General features: G+C 38.5%; 1 protein-coding gene across 3 annotated transcripts in view; it reads left to right on the top strand.

Moving 5' to 3' along the window:
- The window catches only part of SUZ12 (SUZ12 polycomb repressive complex 2 subunit), a 48,371-nt gene extending 38,228 nt beyond the window's left edge, over positions 1 to 10,143 (top strand). For all 3 annotated transcript variants that reach the window (XM_047758326.1, XM_047758328.1, XM_047758327.1), the window contains 7 exons: positions 385 to 562; positions 3,244 to 3,329; positions 3,547 to 3,690; positions 4,328 to 4,485; positions 4,877 to 5,075; positions 6,294 to 6,373; positions 7,780 to 10,143. In XM_047758326.1, the coding sequence (XP_047614282.1) occupies positions 385 to 562; positions 3,244 to 3,329; positions 3,547 to 3,690; positions 4,328 to 4,485; positions 4,877 to 5,075; positions 6,294 to 6,373; positions 7,780 to 8,125 (1,191 nt within the window). In that variant the 3' untranslated portion in view covers positions 8,126 to 10,143. The remainder of the gene's footprint in view (positions 1 to 384; positions 563 to 3,243; positions 3,330 to 3,546; positions 3,691 to 4,327; positions 4,486 to 4,876; positions 5,076 to 6,293; positions 6,374 to 7,779) is intronic.
- Positions 10,144 to 16,955: the final 6,812 nt, after the last annotated feature.

Genomic DNA, 16,955 nt, shown 5'->3' with positions numbered 1-16,955 from the left:
CATTCAGTTAACACAAAGAAAGTATCAGTCATCTAAGAGGTGGCAAACTGGTAGGCTTCAGGTATCATAGAGTTTTTGTTTTTAATTTGTTGGTTACCAAAAAGGAAAAAATGGTAGTATTTCTTCTGTGAACTTGGGAAAAATATGAAAATCTGTTTATGTGGGGCAGTGATTCAGTTATTGCCAATAAGTGGCTGCCTCTTTTAGACACCCTGAGGCCAACCCGATGATCTGTGGGCATTTGGGGTTTTTAAGGAAAAATCAATTGATTTAAGTCAAATCTGTATTGATGTATCATAATAAATTTTTTTAAATATTCCTACAATGTCTTTCAATTCATTATTTTGGAATCTTCACTCTTTTTCATGTTTTCTCTTTTTTTAGAGGCTGCCTCCATTTGAAACATTTTCTCAGGGACCTACGTTGCAGTTCACTCTTCGTTGGACAGGAGAGACCAATGATAAATCTACAGCTCCTATTGCCAAACCTCTTGCTACTAGAAATTCAGAGAGTCTCCATCAGGAAAACAAGCCTGGTTCAGTTAAACCTGCTCAAACTATTGGTATGAAAACATTGCTGTCAAAATAATGCTCTGCAGAGTTAGGACTTAGGCTTTTGATTAATTCATTTGGTCTTTTGCTCTCGTAATTATTCTTTGGGAAATATTATTTTACTTATTAGACAAATTATGAATAAATTAGTGTTCCCCTATATGAAATACAAAGTTTTGTGTTGAAGTGATCATCAGCAGTCCTTTATTCAAAACCTTTGTGCCAGATGGGGTGTTCTCTTGTGACACAGCAGGTTAAGGATCCTGCATTGTCATTGCAGTGGCTTGGGTTGCTGCTATGGTGCAGGTTCAATCCCTGGCCCAGGAACTTCTGCATGACATAGGTTCAGCCAAGAAGAACCAAAAAGCAAAACCTTTGTGCCAGATGTATGTAGGAGAGTGAGGGGTGGGGTTGGTTTTGTTTGTTTTTGGCATACAGAAATTCCTGGGCTAGGGATCAAACCTGAGCCATGGCAGTGACACTACCAGGTCCCCAACCACTAGGCCGCCAGGGAACTCTCCTGGGTTTTTTTGTTTTGTTTTTTTTCTTTTTAGGTCCACCCCTGCAGCATATGAAAGTTCCCAGGCTATAAGGGTCAAATCTGAGTGCAGCTGCAGGCCTACACCACAGCCACAGCAAGGGATCTGAGCTGCGTCTTCAACTACACTGTAGCTTGCGGCAGTGCTGGATCTTTTAACCCACTGAGTGAGGCCAGGGATCGAACCCACAACCTCATGGATGCTAGTTGGGTTCCTAACCTGCTGACCTACAAAGGAAACTCCCTGGGGGGGTTTTGATTTTTTTTTTTTTTTTTTTTAAAGCATGGTATAGTATATATGCCATATATAACACCTCCAAATGAGGTCTATAGGTAGGTAGCTGTATGTCAATTTAGGACAAATTTTCTACCAAATTTGTTTCAAACTCATGAGAAAATGATTGGTTTTCAGAGCTTTTTAGATTTTGGAACTGTATGCTTTTTAAAATTCACATCAACATTTGTCTATGTTGTAGAACCAACTTCACTATTTCAGAGTGTTTGAATAGTTTTAGGGCTGGAAGAGGATCATCATAACCTGAACTTTCACCAGGTTAAAGTTTGCAGTAAATCCTTAAGAGGAAAAACATTTACAAATTGTAGCAGTTAGCTCCCCTGAGTTAAGGCCCAGATTGCAGTATTCGTTCATTTTGTAACTGCCTGATGGGAACACTGTCCTTGACCTGAGAGCATACATATACTTTTCTAATTTTGTTTAAGAAGGCCAAAAGCTTAGGGCAGCTATCTTTGGCATATACCAGTAATGTCCATTGCGTGCAGATCACTGTAAGAGTCGGATTCAAGAGATAGAAGAAAGGACCCATGGGAGTTCCAACTGTGGCTCAGCTGGTTATGAACCCAACTAGTATCCATGAGGATGAGGGTTCCATCCCTGGCCTCAGTCCATGGGTTAACAATCCAGTGTTGCTTTGAGCTGCGGCGTAGGTTGCAGATGCAGCTCAGATCTGGTGCGGCTGTGACGTAGGCCAGCAGCTGCAGCTCGGATTAGACCCCTAGCCTAGAAACCTCCTATGCTGTAGGTACAGTCTTAAAAAGCAAAAGAAAGGACCCATGTCGGGGCAGAGATTTCCCAAGTAAATTGTAGTCTGGGCACTTCTCAGAATATTCTGTGGCCAATCAAATAGATAAAAGAATTTCAAAGAAACTGAGAAAAGTTTTATACAAAACTGTAGATATGATATGACTACTTATGTCAGAGAAGATAAAAACTCTTAAGTCTGTGAAGTGTTACACCAAAAATATTAAGAATGAGGCATTCCTGGAGTTCCTGTTGTGGCTCAGTGGTTAATGAACCTGACTGGCATCCATGAGGACTCGGGTTCGATCCGTGGCCTCGCTCAGTGGGTTAGGGATCTGGCATTGCTGTAAGCTGTGGTGTAGGTTGCAGACACAGCTCATATCCTGCGTGGCTGTGGCTGTGGTGTAGGCCGGCGGCTACAACTCCAATTAGACCCCTAGCCTGGGAACCTCCATATGCCACTGGTGCGACCCTAAAAAAGACCAAAAAAAAAAAAGTGAGGAGTTCCTTAGTAGCAGAGTAGGTTAAGGATCTGGCTTTGTGTCTGCTGTTAGTACAGGTTTGATCCCTGGTCCAGGAACTCGTGCATTCTGTGGTGCAGCCAAAGAGAAAATTACTCACAGTGATTACCTTTTGGATTTGGAGTGATTGTTAATATAATCATTTTTATTTCTGTTAAGCCAGCATTTTGATGTCTTCTTCACTGCTGTACAGTGGGAATACAAAGACCAGTCAAAACCACACTCTGATCATTGTACAACTACAGGTGTGATAAATTCATTGAGTAATAAAAAAATAAAACAAACCCACACTCTGACCTCAAAGTGCTTAAAATTAAAACATTATAAAAATTACCGTGACTACATATAATTGGCTATTTTTATAATGTTTTAGGACATAGACTCTGGTTTTTAAAGGGAAAATATGGCTCCTGCCAATAAGGACCTTAATAGCTTATTAGGGTTGCTGATTTAGGGGATTGTTCCTGTGGTCATTGGTTGAAAGTGTTAAAAACACAAGAAGAATTTTGAGAAACCTTTATTGTTTAATTATTTTCACAAGATAGTTATTTCACTTTTAAAAGCAAATATTTTCATTAAAGTATATGTTTTCAGCTGTTAAAGAATCATTGACTACAGACCTACAAACAAGAAAAGATACTTCTAATGAAAACCGACAAAAATTAAGAATATTTTATCAGGTAAACATGACTGACTCTTGTTTTTACATAATCATGAGATGCCTTTGTTTTGCATGTTATATCTAAAATGTTTTGGCATATTTAATTAAAAAGAATGCCTCTGGCTTGATTTTTCTTTTAAATTGTTTTAACTATTTTTAAAGGTGATATTGAAACAAAATATCTTGAGATATGCAAGTTGGAGATTTGCTGTTTTTGTTTTCTGTTACTTTTAAAGTTCCTTTATAACAACAACACAAGACAACAAACTGAAGCAAGAGATGACCTACATTGCCCTTGGTGCACTCTGAACTGCCGCAAACTTTATAGCTTACTCAAGCATCTTAAACTCTGCCATAGCAGATTTATCTTCAATTATGTTGTAAGTAACTTCAGTCTTTTGAACTCATACATTATAAAACAACTTGACTTTCATAAATTGTACTTTGGGAGTTCCCTTGTGCCTCAGTTGGTTAAGGATCTGGCATTGCCACTGCTGTGGCTTTGGTTACTGCAGTGTGCAGGTTTGATCTCTGACCTAGGAATTCCCATATGCTGTAGGTGCAGCCAAAAAGGAAAGGAAAGAGAAATTGTACTTTGTGCAAAATATACCAGAATTTCTCCATTTGGAATGCTGTGTTCATGAATTACAATGAATGATTCAGGTTTACATATATTTGCGTAGTGTAGCTATATTGATTCACATAATCCTCACACCAGGTCTTTGAATTAAGTGATTAATTGATAATTAATTTCCTTATCCTTGTTCAGACAGGAATTAAGCTTACGAAGTTACCGAGCTAATAAATGGCACAGCCAGGATTTTAAATACACAAATCTTTTTGACCTCAGGTCTCCTGACTTCCTGTTCACCATGCTGGTATTCCTGGCTTACTTTAGTTTTCAAAACATTAAGAACCCACAAATACTTTTTAATTAATTAAATTGGAGGGGTAGGTATTTAGAGTAGGATAATTAATATTTTCTTTTCCTAAACACCTTGCTATTTTTTGTTTCAGTATCATCCAAAAGGTGCTAGGATAGATGTGTCTATCAACGAGTGTTATGATGGCTCCTATGCAGGAAATCCTCAGGATATTCATCGCCAACCTGGATTCGCTTTTAGTCGCAATGGACCAGTAAAGAGAACACCTATCACACACATTCTAGTGTGCAGGTAGGTAAAAAGGTCACACAACAAGTTTATTCTCTGACTTGTACTGATGTTGGAGGAATAAAGGGAAGCCAGACAAGGCTACTCTCCAGGTGGGACCCCCTTCTTTCAGTATTAGCTAAGTCTTGGGAATGGTATACTGCCTTATAACCCTCCCTGACTCCTATTTCTACAGAAGTTTTCTCACTTCTCCTTTCAGCTTTTTTCTGTGTTGTTAACGTCGCTCCTGCCCTAGTGCTTATAGACAGGAGGATTAAAGAAGTCTCCCAGTGGAAGTTTTGTGCATACCTAGGTAGAAACCTGTAAGGAAAGAATGTACTCCATTTGACGGATGTGAAATATAAAGAGCCTTCTCTGTGTTACTTAACATTACGTCAGTATTTCTTTCCACTAGGCCAAAACGAACAAAAGCAAGCATGTCTGAATTTCTTGAATCCGAAGATGGAGAAGTGGAACAGCAACGAACATACAGTAGTGGACACAATCGTCTGTATTTCCATAGTGATACTTGTTTACCTCTCCGTCCACAAGAAATGGAAGTAGATAGTGAAGATGAAAAAGATCCTGAATGGCTGAGAGAAAAAACCATTACAGTAATTATTGTTACTATTATCCACATCATCATCATCATCGACAATGATTTTAGAATTTTATGATTAAATTATTTTTGTTTGAAAATTAATTGTTTAATGTGACTTTTGATTTAGTGTAAAAGAACTTTTTCCAAATTAAGGAATTTAGGAATTATAATTTTTATATTTTATTTTTATCTTTTTAAATATTTTTATTAAAATATAGCTGATTTAGTATTGTCAACTTCTGCTGTACAGCAGACTGACCCAACCTCATACACACACACACATTCTTTTTCTCATATCATCTTCCATACTGTTCTGTCACAGGTGATTGGATATAGTTTCCTGTGATCTATAGCAGGATGTCATTGCTTATCCATTCTAAATGTAATTGTTTGTATAATTTTTATAATTGTGTCATTTTAAGAGTTACCACCTAGAGTTGCCGTCGTGGCGCAGTGGTTAACGAGTCCGACTAGGAACCATGAGGTTGCGGGTTCAGTCCTGCCCTTGCTCAGTGGGTTAACGATCCGGCGTTGTTGTGAGCTGTGGTGTAGGTTTCAGACGCGGCTCGGATCCCGAGTTGCTGTGGCTCTGGCGTAGGCTGGTGGCTACGGCTCCGATTCAACCCCTAGCCTGGGAACCTCCATATGCCGCGGGAGCGGCCCAAGAAATAGCAAAAAGACAAAAAAAAAATAGTTACCACCTAAAGGAAATACAGATTTTCTTCTAGTGATTTTGTATTTTTTCATTTTATTTATAGGTAACTTTCATAACTTAGAATTTCCTTTTAATCAATTTATATATATATCTGTGCTCTTTTTAAGACCACACCCATGGCATATGGAAGTTCCCAGGCTAGGGGTTGAATCAGACCTGTAGCTGCCAGCCTACACCACAGCCACAGCAACTTGAGGGTCCTAGCCTCATCTGTCACCTCTGCCATAGCTCATGGCAACACTGAATCCCTGACCCACTGCACCAGGCCAGGGACCGATCGAACCTACATCCTCACAGACACCAGTCAGATTCGTTTGTGCTGCACCACAACAGCGTTTCTCTTTTAAAATTACTACTTCAATAGATGTTGTTCTTAAGAACATTGCCATTTTTCTCTATAAGTAAATTGTGGTATTTTTTAGTTACAAAAATTCTATTTTTGACATTCTTCATTTTTTTTCTTCTCTCAGTTGTATATATTCTGTATTTAATAATTTTTTTTTTCTCTTTTTAAAGCAAATTGAGGAATTTTCTGATGTTAATGAAGGCGAGAAAGAAGTGATGAAACTATGGAATCTCCATGTCATGAAGCATGGGTAGGGTATTTCTCAACTTAAATATTCCATTTCTTTCATGCTTTTTGTTGCTTCACATTCTATAAATCTACATTAGATTCTTATTTAAAATTGTTATTTTAGGAGTTCTCTTGTGGCACAGTGAGTTAAGGTGTTGTCACTGCAGCAGCTTGGATTGCTGCTGTGGCATAGGTTCAGACCCTGGCCTGGGAACCTCCACATGCCATGGCGCAGCCAAAAAAATAAAATAAAATACTGTTAATTTAAATATAATACGTCCTAAATATCCTAATTTAACTTAATTATAATTGCATAAAGAAAAACAGTAATCCTTAAAGAATGTATAAGGAAGGTGTTAGCTGCATCTAACAGCAGTTTTTTATTTAATGTGTCTTTTTTTTTTTTTTTTTTTAGTAATCCAATTTTCCTTCCTTTTATTGCTAGGGCATATATAAATATAATGTGCCATGTGCTTACATGCCTGGAAATGCTGTTTATCACCTTTTTTTTTTTTTTTCTTTTCAGGGCCGCATCTGTGGCATATGGAGTTTCGCAGGCTAGAGGTCAAATCAGAGCTACAACTGCTGGCTTATGCCACAGACACAGCAACAGCAACACAGGATCCGAGCCACATCTGTGACCTACACCACACAGCTCATGGCAGCACCAGATCCTTAACCCACTGAACAAGGCCAGGGATCGAACCCACAATCTCATGGTTCCTAGTCAGATTCATTTCCACTGCGCCAAGAACTCCTCCTATACTGGCATTTCAAAATGGGGAGTTGGTAAACTCTTTGGAGTTTTTCCAAACCTGCAGGAAGACTTTTACACAGACTCTATTAGACTCTTTCAATGGGTAACTGAGCAGCCTTCTTATTTATTTTTTCCACTGAACAGCATGGGGACCAAATTATACATACATGTATAACAGCCTTCTCATATTTAGTTTGGGTCTCTCAAATTGTATTCGTTGTTATATGCATGCTACTTTCTTTCCACCAAAACATTAACAGTGGACATTTGTTGTGACATCTTCATTTTTTTCAAAAGTTTACCATGAACTGAAAATGTAGAGAAACATTGCTTCTGAAATAGGAAACTGAAAGAATAGTTAATATTTTATAGTTAATGAATTTGGTAATTTGGTGCTGGCAAGAAAAAAATATTTTATACTTTAATTGCTATATGTAATTTCATTAAGAAAAACAGAAATGACGTATTTAATGAACTTTGGTTAAATCTCTTTAAATTTCTAAGCTCATTCGGGTGATTGAATCTCAGCTATACTATAGTTTTACTACTTGTTAAATCGTAACTTACTGAATTTGGATATAGTCCTACTGTTCTGTAATGGTTATCACTGTTAGATGTGACTGAAATGCTTTCTATTGCTATTGATGTTTTGTGTTGTTTCTGTTAAATAGGTTTATTGCTGACAATCAAATGAATCATGCCTGTATGCTGTTTGTAGAAAACTATGGACAGAAAATAATTAAGAAGAATTTATGTCGAAACTTCATGCTTCATCTAGTCAGCATGCATGACTTTAATCTTATTAGCATAATGTCAATAGATAAAGCTGTTACCAAGCTCCGTGAAATGCAACAAAAATTAGAAAAAGGAGAATCTGCTTCCCCTGCAGATGAAGAAATCACTGAAGAACAAAATGGGACAGCAAATGGATTTAGTGAAATTAACTCAAAAGAGAAAGCTTTGGAAACAGATGGTGTCTCAGGGGTTTCAAAACAGAGCAAAAAACAAAAACTCTGAAAAGGCCTAACCCCCATGTTATGGACAAACACTGAAATTTCATTCTAGGGAATTCAGCCTCTAGGACGAGTTTTGTTTTTATTTTTAATCATAGGTTCCAAACAGGCACTGTCAGATGAAGTAAATGATTTCAACAAGGATATTTTTATCAGGGTTCTATTTCATTATGCAGCATTACATGTATATCAGTTTTATCAATGTCATTAAAAACATTCTGAAGTTTAAGCATGAAAAGCAATACTTTAAAGTATTTTTAACTTCATTTGTCTTATGAAATATATTGACTTGATAATCTAGAAATTATTTGATATACTTAAATTATAAAAATTTTTTTGCATTTGTGACTGGCTGTTTTTCTACTTTGTAATTGTGTGAGATGTTCTCTTGGGGAGGGAAAATTGGAATGTGATTCCCTTTTAAAAATTGAAGATTTTTTGAAATTATGTTGCATTACTATTTGCAACCATACTTTGATCCTTGATTTTGAAATCATTTAACAATTTGAGTGAAAACTTACAACATAAAAGATATTTTTCATTACGTAAGTTCATTTTACAATTTAAAAATAGCACTTCTTCATCTTAGGCCTGTTTGGGAACATGTTAATTTTTTACATTGTTGACCGACAGTGAAATGTCGTGTTGGTTTATAAGGTTACTGACCATTTGTTTTTACATGGATAATTGTGCATTGCTCACCCAGTATATTTTTTTAAACTTGAATGTTTTGCTGTTTTTTTTTTTCTTTTCTTTCCCCACTAGGTAATCACATGGAAAAATCAACTGTCCACATCTCTTCATTAGGATTGTAAACCAAGGGAAGAACGAGTTTGAGATTTGTAAGATGACACTTTTGAGGAAGGAAATGTTCTATAAAAATGAACCCAGAAAGTGTTGTAACTTTTTTTTTCTTTGCCAGGATGTCTTTGTAATGTATTTCATGATTAGAATATCCAATACAGATAAACTGACTTGAATCGTTTTGAGCAATTTTGCCCTGTGTTCTATGTGTTTTATGCACATATCTGCAGTTGGATTCTCTCCAACAGAAAGTGGTTTCACTACTGGCACATTAACAAGCAACAATAGATTTTTATTCCAACTCCAAGCACTGTGGTTGAGTAACATCACCTCAATTTTTTATTACCCTTAAAGATAACTGCATTTTCATATTCTTTATTTATAAAGGATCAATGCTGCTGTAAATACAGGTATTTTTAATTTTTTTATTTCATTCCACCACCATCAGATGCAGTTCCCTATTTTGTTTAAGGAAGGGATATATAAGCTTTCTAATGGTGTCCAGAAATTTATAAAATGTAAATACTGATTTGGTTGGTCTTTAAGATGTGTTTAACTGTGAGGCTATTTAACTAATAGTGTGGATGTGATTTGTCATCCAGTATTAAGTTCTTAGTCATTGATTTTTGTGTTAAAAAAAAATAGGAAAGAGGGAAACTGCAGCTTTCATTACAGACTCCTTAATTGGTAAGCTCTCCAAATGATGAGTTCCAGTAAACTCTGATTATGCCTCTGGATAGTGGATTTCGAGCATTTCTCTCGGGCTTTAATTTGCTAAAGCTGTGCACATATGTAAAAAAAGAAAAAAATAGATTATTTTAGGGGAGATGTAGGTGTAGAATTATTGCTTATGTCATTTCTTAAGCAGTTATGCTCTTAATGCTTAAAAGAAGGCTAGCATTGTTTGCACAAAAAGTTGGTGATTCCCTCCCCCAAATAGTAATGAAATTACTTCTGTTGAGTAAACTTTTTATGTCATCTTATAATAAAAGCTGAAAAAATTCCCTTTGTTTCTATTTATAAAAAAAAATGCTTTTCTATATGTACCCTTGATAAGAGATTTTGAAGAAATCATGTAAGATGATAAAGCATTTGAATGGTACAGTAGATGTAAAAAAAAATTCAGTTTAAAAGAACGTTTGTTTTTACATTAAATGTTTATTTGAAATCAAATGATTTTGTACATAAAGTTCAATAATATAAAAGCTGTATTCTGTATTGTTTCTGTTTTTTATTGTTATGCATTGTTAATACATGCAAAATTTTGGCTTGGCTAGAAGAGTAAGGATCCAGGGGAAAAAAGACACTATCAGCAAAAGCTAATAAGAAATTGAGAAAAATTCATGTGAAATCCTGCTTTCAGTTCTGGTAACATCAGTTGCAGCTAGTATGTTATTTATGGTAATATATAAATATTTTAAAATTTATAGTCCAAAGTAATGTCAATATTAGTTAACCTAATGCTACTTCATCTTTGGTTGTGAATTTTGTCTTTTCATTTTCTTTTTAATGAAAAAATTTATCTTGCCCTTTAAAAAGCACATAGATTAGAGTGGGATACAAATGATAATTATAAAGTAAATGTATTATATAATAAAATCATATACTACGTTCTATGAGGTCAATAGTTGTTGAAATTAGAAGAGTTAAGGGAAACTTTATAGAAGTATTGACAATTTCACTTTTCTTGCTTTATTTACAAGTAATAGCTTTCCTGTACACATGTTGCTCTGTTTTCTTTGAGCTGAGCATGCCTCTGCTTCCAAAATTCACTGCATGTTATGTGTGTGTAAGCACCGGCTTCCTTTTCATTACACTACTAGGTCAGTCTCACTGGCCTTAGCACTGCCTCAGGGTCTTAGTTGGTGCTCAAATATTTGGTCACATGTACAGAAGGCTTTACAACAGGCTGTGTTAAGTGTCTGCAGATTGACTACACAGACATGACACAAACCAATTTTAAAACCAGGGGAGCCATGTTTACAAGAGCTTGGGAAGGGAGAAGCTTGACATAGGGAGACTCACTAGGTTGCTGTTGCAATGGTCCAGGTAAAATACCAAACTACCAGAACACTGCCTGCAGGGAGGTAAGTGCCCAACTACTAACTGTTGAGTGGTGTTTCCGTGTGAAGGAATGAAAATGAATAAACAGTAACAAAGCCAAAAGGGCAGAGTTTCAAAAAAGAAGCAGTCCTGTAACAAAACAAGATAGCATAGCAACTTCAGGTTTAATGAGTTTGGTAAAAGGAAAATGAGTTAGAGAAGTTTATCATGAAGAATATTTTAAAAATGAGGCCACAGCAAGAGGGTGACAGGGCAAAGGAAGAGACCAGGGAGAGTGGTGGACAGGAGGGTTGGAATTTATAGACGGAGGAAGACAGAGAAGACCAGAGATCAAGTTACCAGAAAAAGGAAGGGATGAAATCAAGAACACAAATTGATTCAGCTTGCTAAAGATGAGATTTTACTAATAAAATTGTTGGTCAAAAATAGGTACTCAATGACATTTCTGATGGGAAAATAAATTAGCACAACTTCTAGAAAGAACAGTTTGGGAATTTCCATTAAAATCACAATGCACTTAGAGTTCCTGTCGTGGCGCAGCGGAAACGAATCCAACTAAGAACCACGAGGTTGCGAGCTCGATCGCTGGCCTCACTCAGTGGGTTAAGGATCTGGCGGCATTGCCGAGAGCTGTGATGTAGATCAAAGACGTGGCTCAGGTCTGGTGTTGCTGTGGCTCTGGTGTAGGCTGGCAGCAACAGCTCCAACTAGAGCCCTCGCCTGGGAACCTCCACATGCTGCAAGTGTGGCCCTACAAAGACAGAAAAAAAATCACAATGCATTTAACCTTTAAGCCCATCTTTAGGAATTTATCCTACAAATAAACTGCAACACATGTAAGTTGGCAAATTGTTACCACTGTTGAAAACTGCAGCTTAGATACAAGTCATCAGTAGGAGATTGGTTAAATAAAAAGCCATGTAAAGTGTAATACGAGACAACCATTAATGCAGAACAGATTCCAAGACCTAAGATAAAGAATACAGAACAGTTTCTAATATGCTTCCATTTTTTGAAAAATTACCATGTGCCCATATTTGCTTGAGTTACAGAATATAATAAGGACACACAGAAGCAACTGCTTTCAGGGAAGATGGCTGGAGCAAAGGACAGATAGGAAGGAGCCTCTCACTGCCATTTTTGAAATTCAATTTTTAAAACTGCCTATTTTGTGGTTGTTAACATTTAAAAATTAAATCTAAAAAAAAGGAAAGGGAGTTCAAGAAGAGGGGTGATTTCTCACTGGGAACTAGGTATAATGGATAGTGGTTAGCACAAAGCTTGGCACACAGTAAACCTGCAGTGGGTTCATAAGTAAACCAGCAATTTCACTGTCAAAAACAGTTTCTCAACATTCAATGTATACATGCTCCGTTTGTTAAAAGTAATCTAAATAGTATGCTGCTTCTAGGAAAGTAGAAACACACGAGGTTTTGTTAACCATACCAAGCACCATGTTAAAACATCATTCATGATTCCCAGTTGTTGGCAGAGAAAGAATCCTATCTTCCTAATCTGAATTCATCCATCCATTCAGTCTTCTCTCCATTTATGCAGTCTCCCTTCAGTGGAGTGGAAGTACCAGAGCACAGCGTGGTACATACCATGCACGCTGCTGCTCTCCATACACAGTCTGTGACCCAATTTCTGGAACATCTATGCTGATGTACTATTTTCTACACGTGGAAGGTTGATTTTTATACAGAGGTAAAATTCCTCTCAAGAACATTCTAAGACAAACGAGGTGGTTACTCAAATGTCACATGGATGAATCACATTAAAAGCTATTTCCAGAGAACAGGGTGGATTTGTCCTGGACTACTGATTTCCCATTTCTGACTACCATCCACATGACAAAGCTTCAACCAGGGGCCACCTGCAGATGCACCATCTCCCGGAACCATGTTTCTGTCCACACTATTCCTTCCTTTTTCACAACCCAAATACCTTCCACCTGTTCGTCTAGCAGGCTACTGCTATTCAGCTGTTCTTTCATTCATCCATGAATATGGGCCAGCACTTATCTCCAGTACTACGAATGAGAAGTTAAGATGCAGGTCCTATTTCAAGGATCTCCCAGGCCTCACGGGTCAAAATTACAGTCACTTCGTCCTTCTGTCCCTAAACAATCTTGTATCTCTTTGCTAGATTTATTATTTCAAGAAAAGGATGAATTTATACAAGTATCAGAAGAAAAGCTTTTTATACGTTGTGGCAAGCATACAAATCACCACCTGGTACAAGTACCTAGAATATAACAGGGGTCCCACAAATCTTAGCTTCTTTCTTCTTCACTAATTCAACTAAGATTTTTCTTGAGTGGGTTCTCTTCTAATATGGGGAGCTAGTTCTGTGAAGCCCTGAAGGAAAAGGACCATGGTTGCCAGTGGATAACGAGGCTGAAAGAGCCTTCTTTGCTCATGAATACTTCTTGTGGCCTTGGCCTTAGCTAGGCATGAGAGTGCAAAGATGAACAAGCCAGACATTGCTCCTGTCCTCGTGAATCTCAAATTCCAGAGAGGGAGACACTCACCTATGTTTTTACTAAACCACGTTCCAAAGTGTCTCATCTCCAACTGGTGTCCTGGGGACGCTGGGCAGCGTGGACTGGGGTAGCACGGTGGGAGATCAGGTAGTTGAGAGGTGTGTATTTGATTGCCAACTCTGGTGTCTTTTGCAGCTTCTAAACTCAAAGTTACTGAATCACAGTGAGTTTGTTTCTTCAACTATGAAATGGAATTAAAACGCCTCCTTCAACAAGGGATCTAGCACCGTAACCCGCTCTTGCTTAGCATCGCTATTCCCTTCCCAACAACCACATGGTTTTTGCCACCTCAAACCTCTGCTCCCACCTCTGAAGGAAATATCATATGCTTGGTCCTCTTCCACGAGCTATTTTAAGAACATGGAGAAGCCTCCTGAGATGATATTAACAAAGTCTAATTCTCCTAGAAAACTGCAAGTTTTCTTTTTCTTTTTTTTTTTTTCTTTCCAAGGCTGCACCTAAACATAGGTAAGTAAGTACCTTGGGCTAGGGGTCAAACTGGAGCTGCAGCTGCTTACACCACATCCACAGCAATACCAGATCAGAGCCACATTTGTGACTACACCACAGTCTGTGGCAACGTCAGGTCCTTAACCCACTGAGTGAGGCCAGGGATCAAACCCACATCCTCATGGATCCTAGGCTGGGTTCCTAACCTGCTGAGCCACAACAGGATCTCTCAAATCTGCAGGTAACATCACCTTACACAAAACTAATGAATACAGGTGGCACAGAAAGGTCACTTTTCATTAAGTCAACATTAAATTCTATGAAGTAAAAGTTTTGAGATTAGTTTTATTTTGCCGAACATGTTTCCATTTTTTTGGTTTGTTTGTTTTGCTTTTTAGGGCCGCACTCGCAGCATATGAAGGTTCCCAGGCTAGGGGTCCAATCGGAGCTATAGCCGCCGGCCTACACCACAGCCACGACAATACGGGATCTGAGTCTCATCTGCAAGCTACGCCACAGCTTGTGGCAACACCAGATCCTTAACCCACTGAGCAAGGCCCAGGATCGAACCTGCGTCCTCATGGATGCTAGTCAGATTCGTTAACTGCTGAGCCGTGATGGGAACTCTCTGGTTTTTGTCTTTGGAAGAAAAAAAAAAGGTCCTGGTATCAATTCAGAAGAATTTATCAGGGAGTGTCTGTTGTGGCTCAGCAGGTTAAAAACCTGACTAGTATCCATGAAGATTCGTGTTCAATCCCTGGCTTCAGTGGGTTAAAGGATCCAGCATTGCTGTGAGCTGCAGTATAAATTGCAGACGCAGCTTAGATCCCTCACTGAGGCTGAGGTGAAGGCTGGAAGCTGCAGCTCTGATTTGACCCCTAGCCTGGGAACTTCCGTATGTCGAGGGTGTGGCCTTAAAAAGACGGAGAAAAAAAAAAAGAAGTATTTATCAGTGCCCATGCATCTGGAAATGTAGGTCCCAGACTTTTAGATTTCATAGACCAGTAATACACAGTTTAAATCTGGGGGCTTTTTATTTTGTCAAATAAGAAGACAGGCAAACAAATCAAGCAAACCTGACATCTACAGTCACTTTCATTTTTTGTTTTTTCGGCCACACCAGCGGCAGCATGCAGACGTTCCTAGGCCAGGGATCAAATCCACACCACAGCAGTGACCATGCTAGATCCTTAACCACAAAACCACCAGGGAACTCCTGTCAGTTTCATAAAAGGGCAGACAGTTCAAAAGGAGCAAGAAGGATAATTTCAGAATAAAGGATAGTCTTTCAAAGAGAATAAATTGAGATTTATCCAAAAAATCACTATGGAGACACTTTGAATTACTCTGGAGCAGTTACTCCCAATTCTGCCTTCATAATACAATTATTTATTTTTAAAAAAAGTGAGCTCCACTGACACGAATTAAATCAGGATCTTTGCTATTTTTAAAACCTCTCAGGGTTCCCGTTGTGGCGCAACAGAAACAAATCTGACTAGTAACCATGATGTTGCGGGTTTGATCCCTGGCCTCACTCAGTGGGTTAAGGATCCAGAATTGCCATGAGCTTCAGTGTAGTCGCAGACGAGGCTCAGATCCTGTGTTGCTATGGCTACAGTGTAGGCCAGCGGCTGCAGCTCCGATTCAACCCTTATTCTGGGAACCTCCATGTGCCATGGCAGCAGCCCTTAAAAAAAAAAAAAAAAAGAGCAAAACAAATTAAAAAAAAACACAAAATAAACAAAACCTCTCCAGGGAGTTCCCTGGTGGTCTAGTGGTTAGGACTCAGCATTTTCAGCACTAAGGTCCAGTTTCAATCCCTAGTCTAGGAACTGAGATCCCACATCAGGCTCCTGCACACGACTGCCAAACAAACAAACAACAACAAAAAACTCACCAGGAAATTTTAATGTGCAGCCAGGGTTGAGAATAACTGCTATACCGTCAGCAGTTACATGAGCTAGATAACATGGAGTATTATACCAACGAAGGAAGACAGAATAAAGAGCAGATGCCACAAACTTCCAATGAGAAAAAACATACCTCATACAAATGAACAGGCATCAGAACAGCTGCAGACTTTTCCTTGGGAGACAATAAAAAGCAATGCATTCAAATTCTCAGGGGAAATGGTCTCTAACCTAGCTTTTTTTTTTTTTTTTTTTGTCTTTTCTAGGGCTGCTCCCTCCGCATATGGAGGTCCCCAGGCTAGGGGTCTAATTGGAACTGTAGCCAACAGCCTATGCCAGAGCCACAGCAACATGGGATCCGAGCTGCGTCTGCGACCTACACCACAGCTCACGGCAACGCCAGATCGTTAACCCACTGAGCGAGGCCAGGGATTGAACTCACAACCTCATGGCTCCTAGTCGGATTCGTTAACCACTGCACCACGACAGGAACTCCTAACCTAGAATTCTTAATGAGTCACAGCCAAAAGCAAGATAGAATAAAAAGATTTTCAGACCTCCATTTTTCACAAAATTTATCTCTCGGGCATCCCTTCTCAGTAAATGGAAGTCACGCTCCACTGAAATAGAGGAACGATCCAAAAAGGAGGAAGACGTGGAACAGTGGAAACAAGTGCAACTGTGGCTCTGTGTTGCTCAATCCATCCATCCTGGCACTGGCTGGTTTATATACGTGTGACAAGTTTTAAACGAGTTTAGGAGACACCTAAATGAGTGCGTTACTTTCCCAAAGAACTGATCATACTAGTTGATATGGAACTAAATCCTCCAAATTTAACAGAGGAGCTAGATGCTTACTTTGCTCCTCGCCACAGGGAAGCCGCTCCTAAGAGCTATATTTCCCTTTTGTCTGCTTACTCTATGTTGGTTTTGACATTTAAAATCTATTTTATAGCTTCTGAATTTACGCTTCTGAGAAGAGGAAGTCACATCATTTCCTATTCCTCCTGCTCGGTACCACTATAAACCCTGGGAAAAAAGATAAAACAAACATAAGACGC

The sequence above is a fragment of the Phacochoerus africanus genome, chromosome 14, assembly GCF_016906955.1.
Source record: "Phacochoerus africanus isolate WHEZ1 chromosome 14, ROS_Pafr_v1, whole genome shotgun sequence".
NCBI classification, from domain to species: Eukaryota; Metazoa; Chordata; class Mammalia; order Artiodactyla; family Suidae; genus Phacochoerus; species Phacochoerus africanus.
The sequence above is the reverse complement of the archived record's forward strand: the minus strand, read 5'-3'. Positions and strand labels throughout refer to the sequence as shown.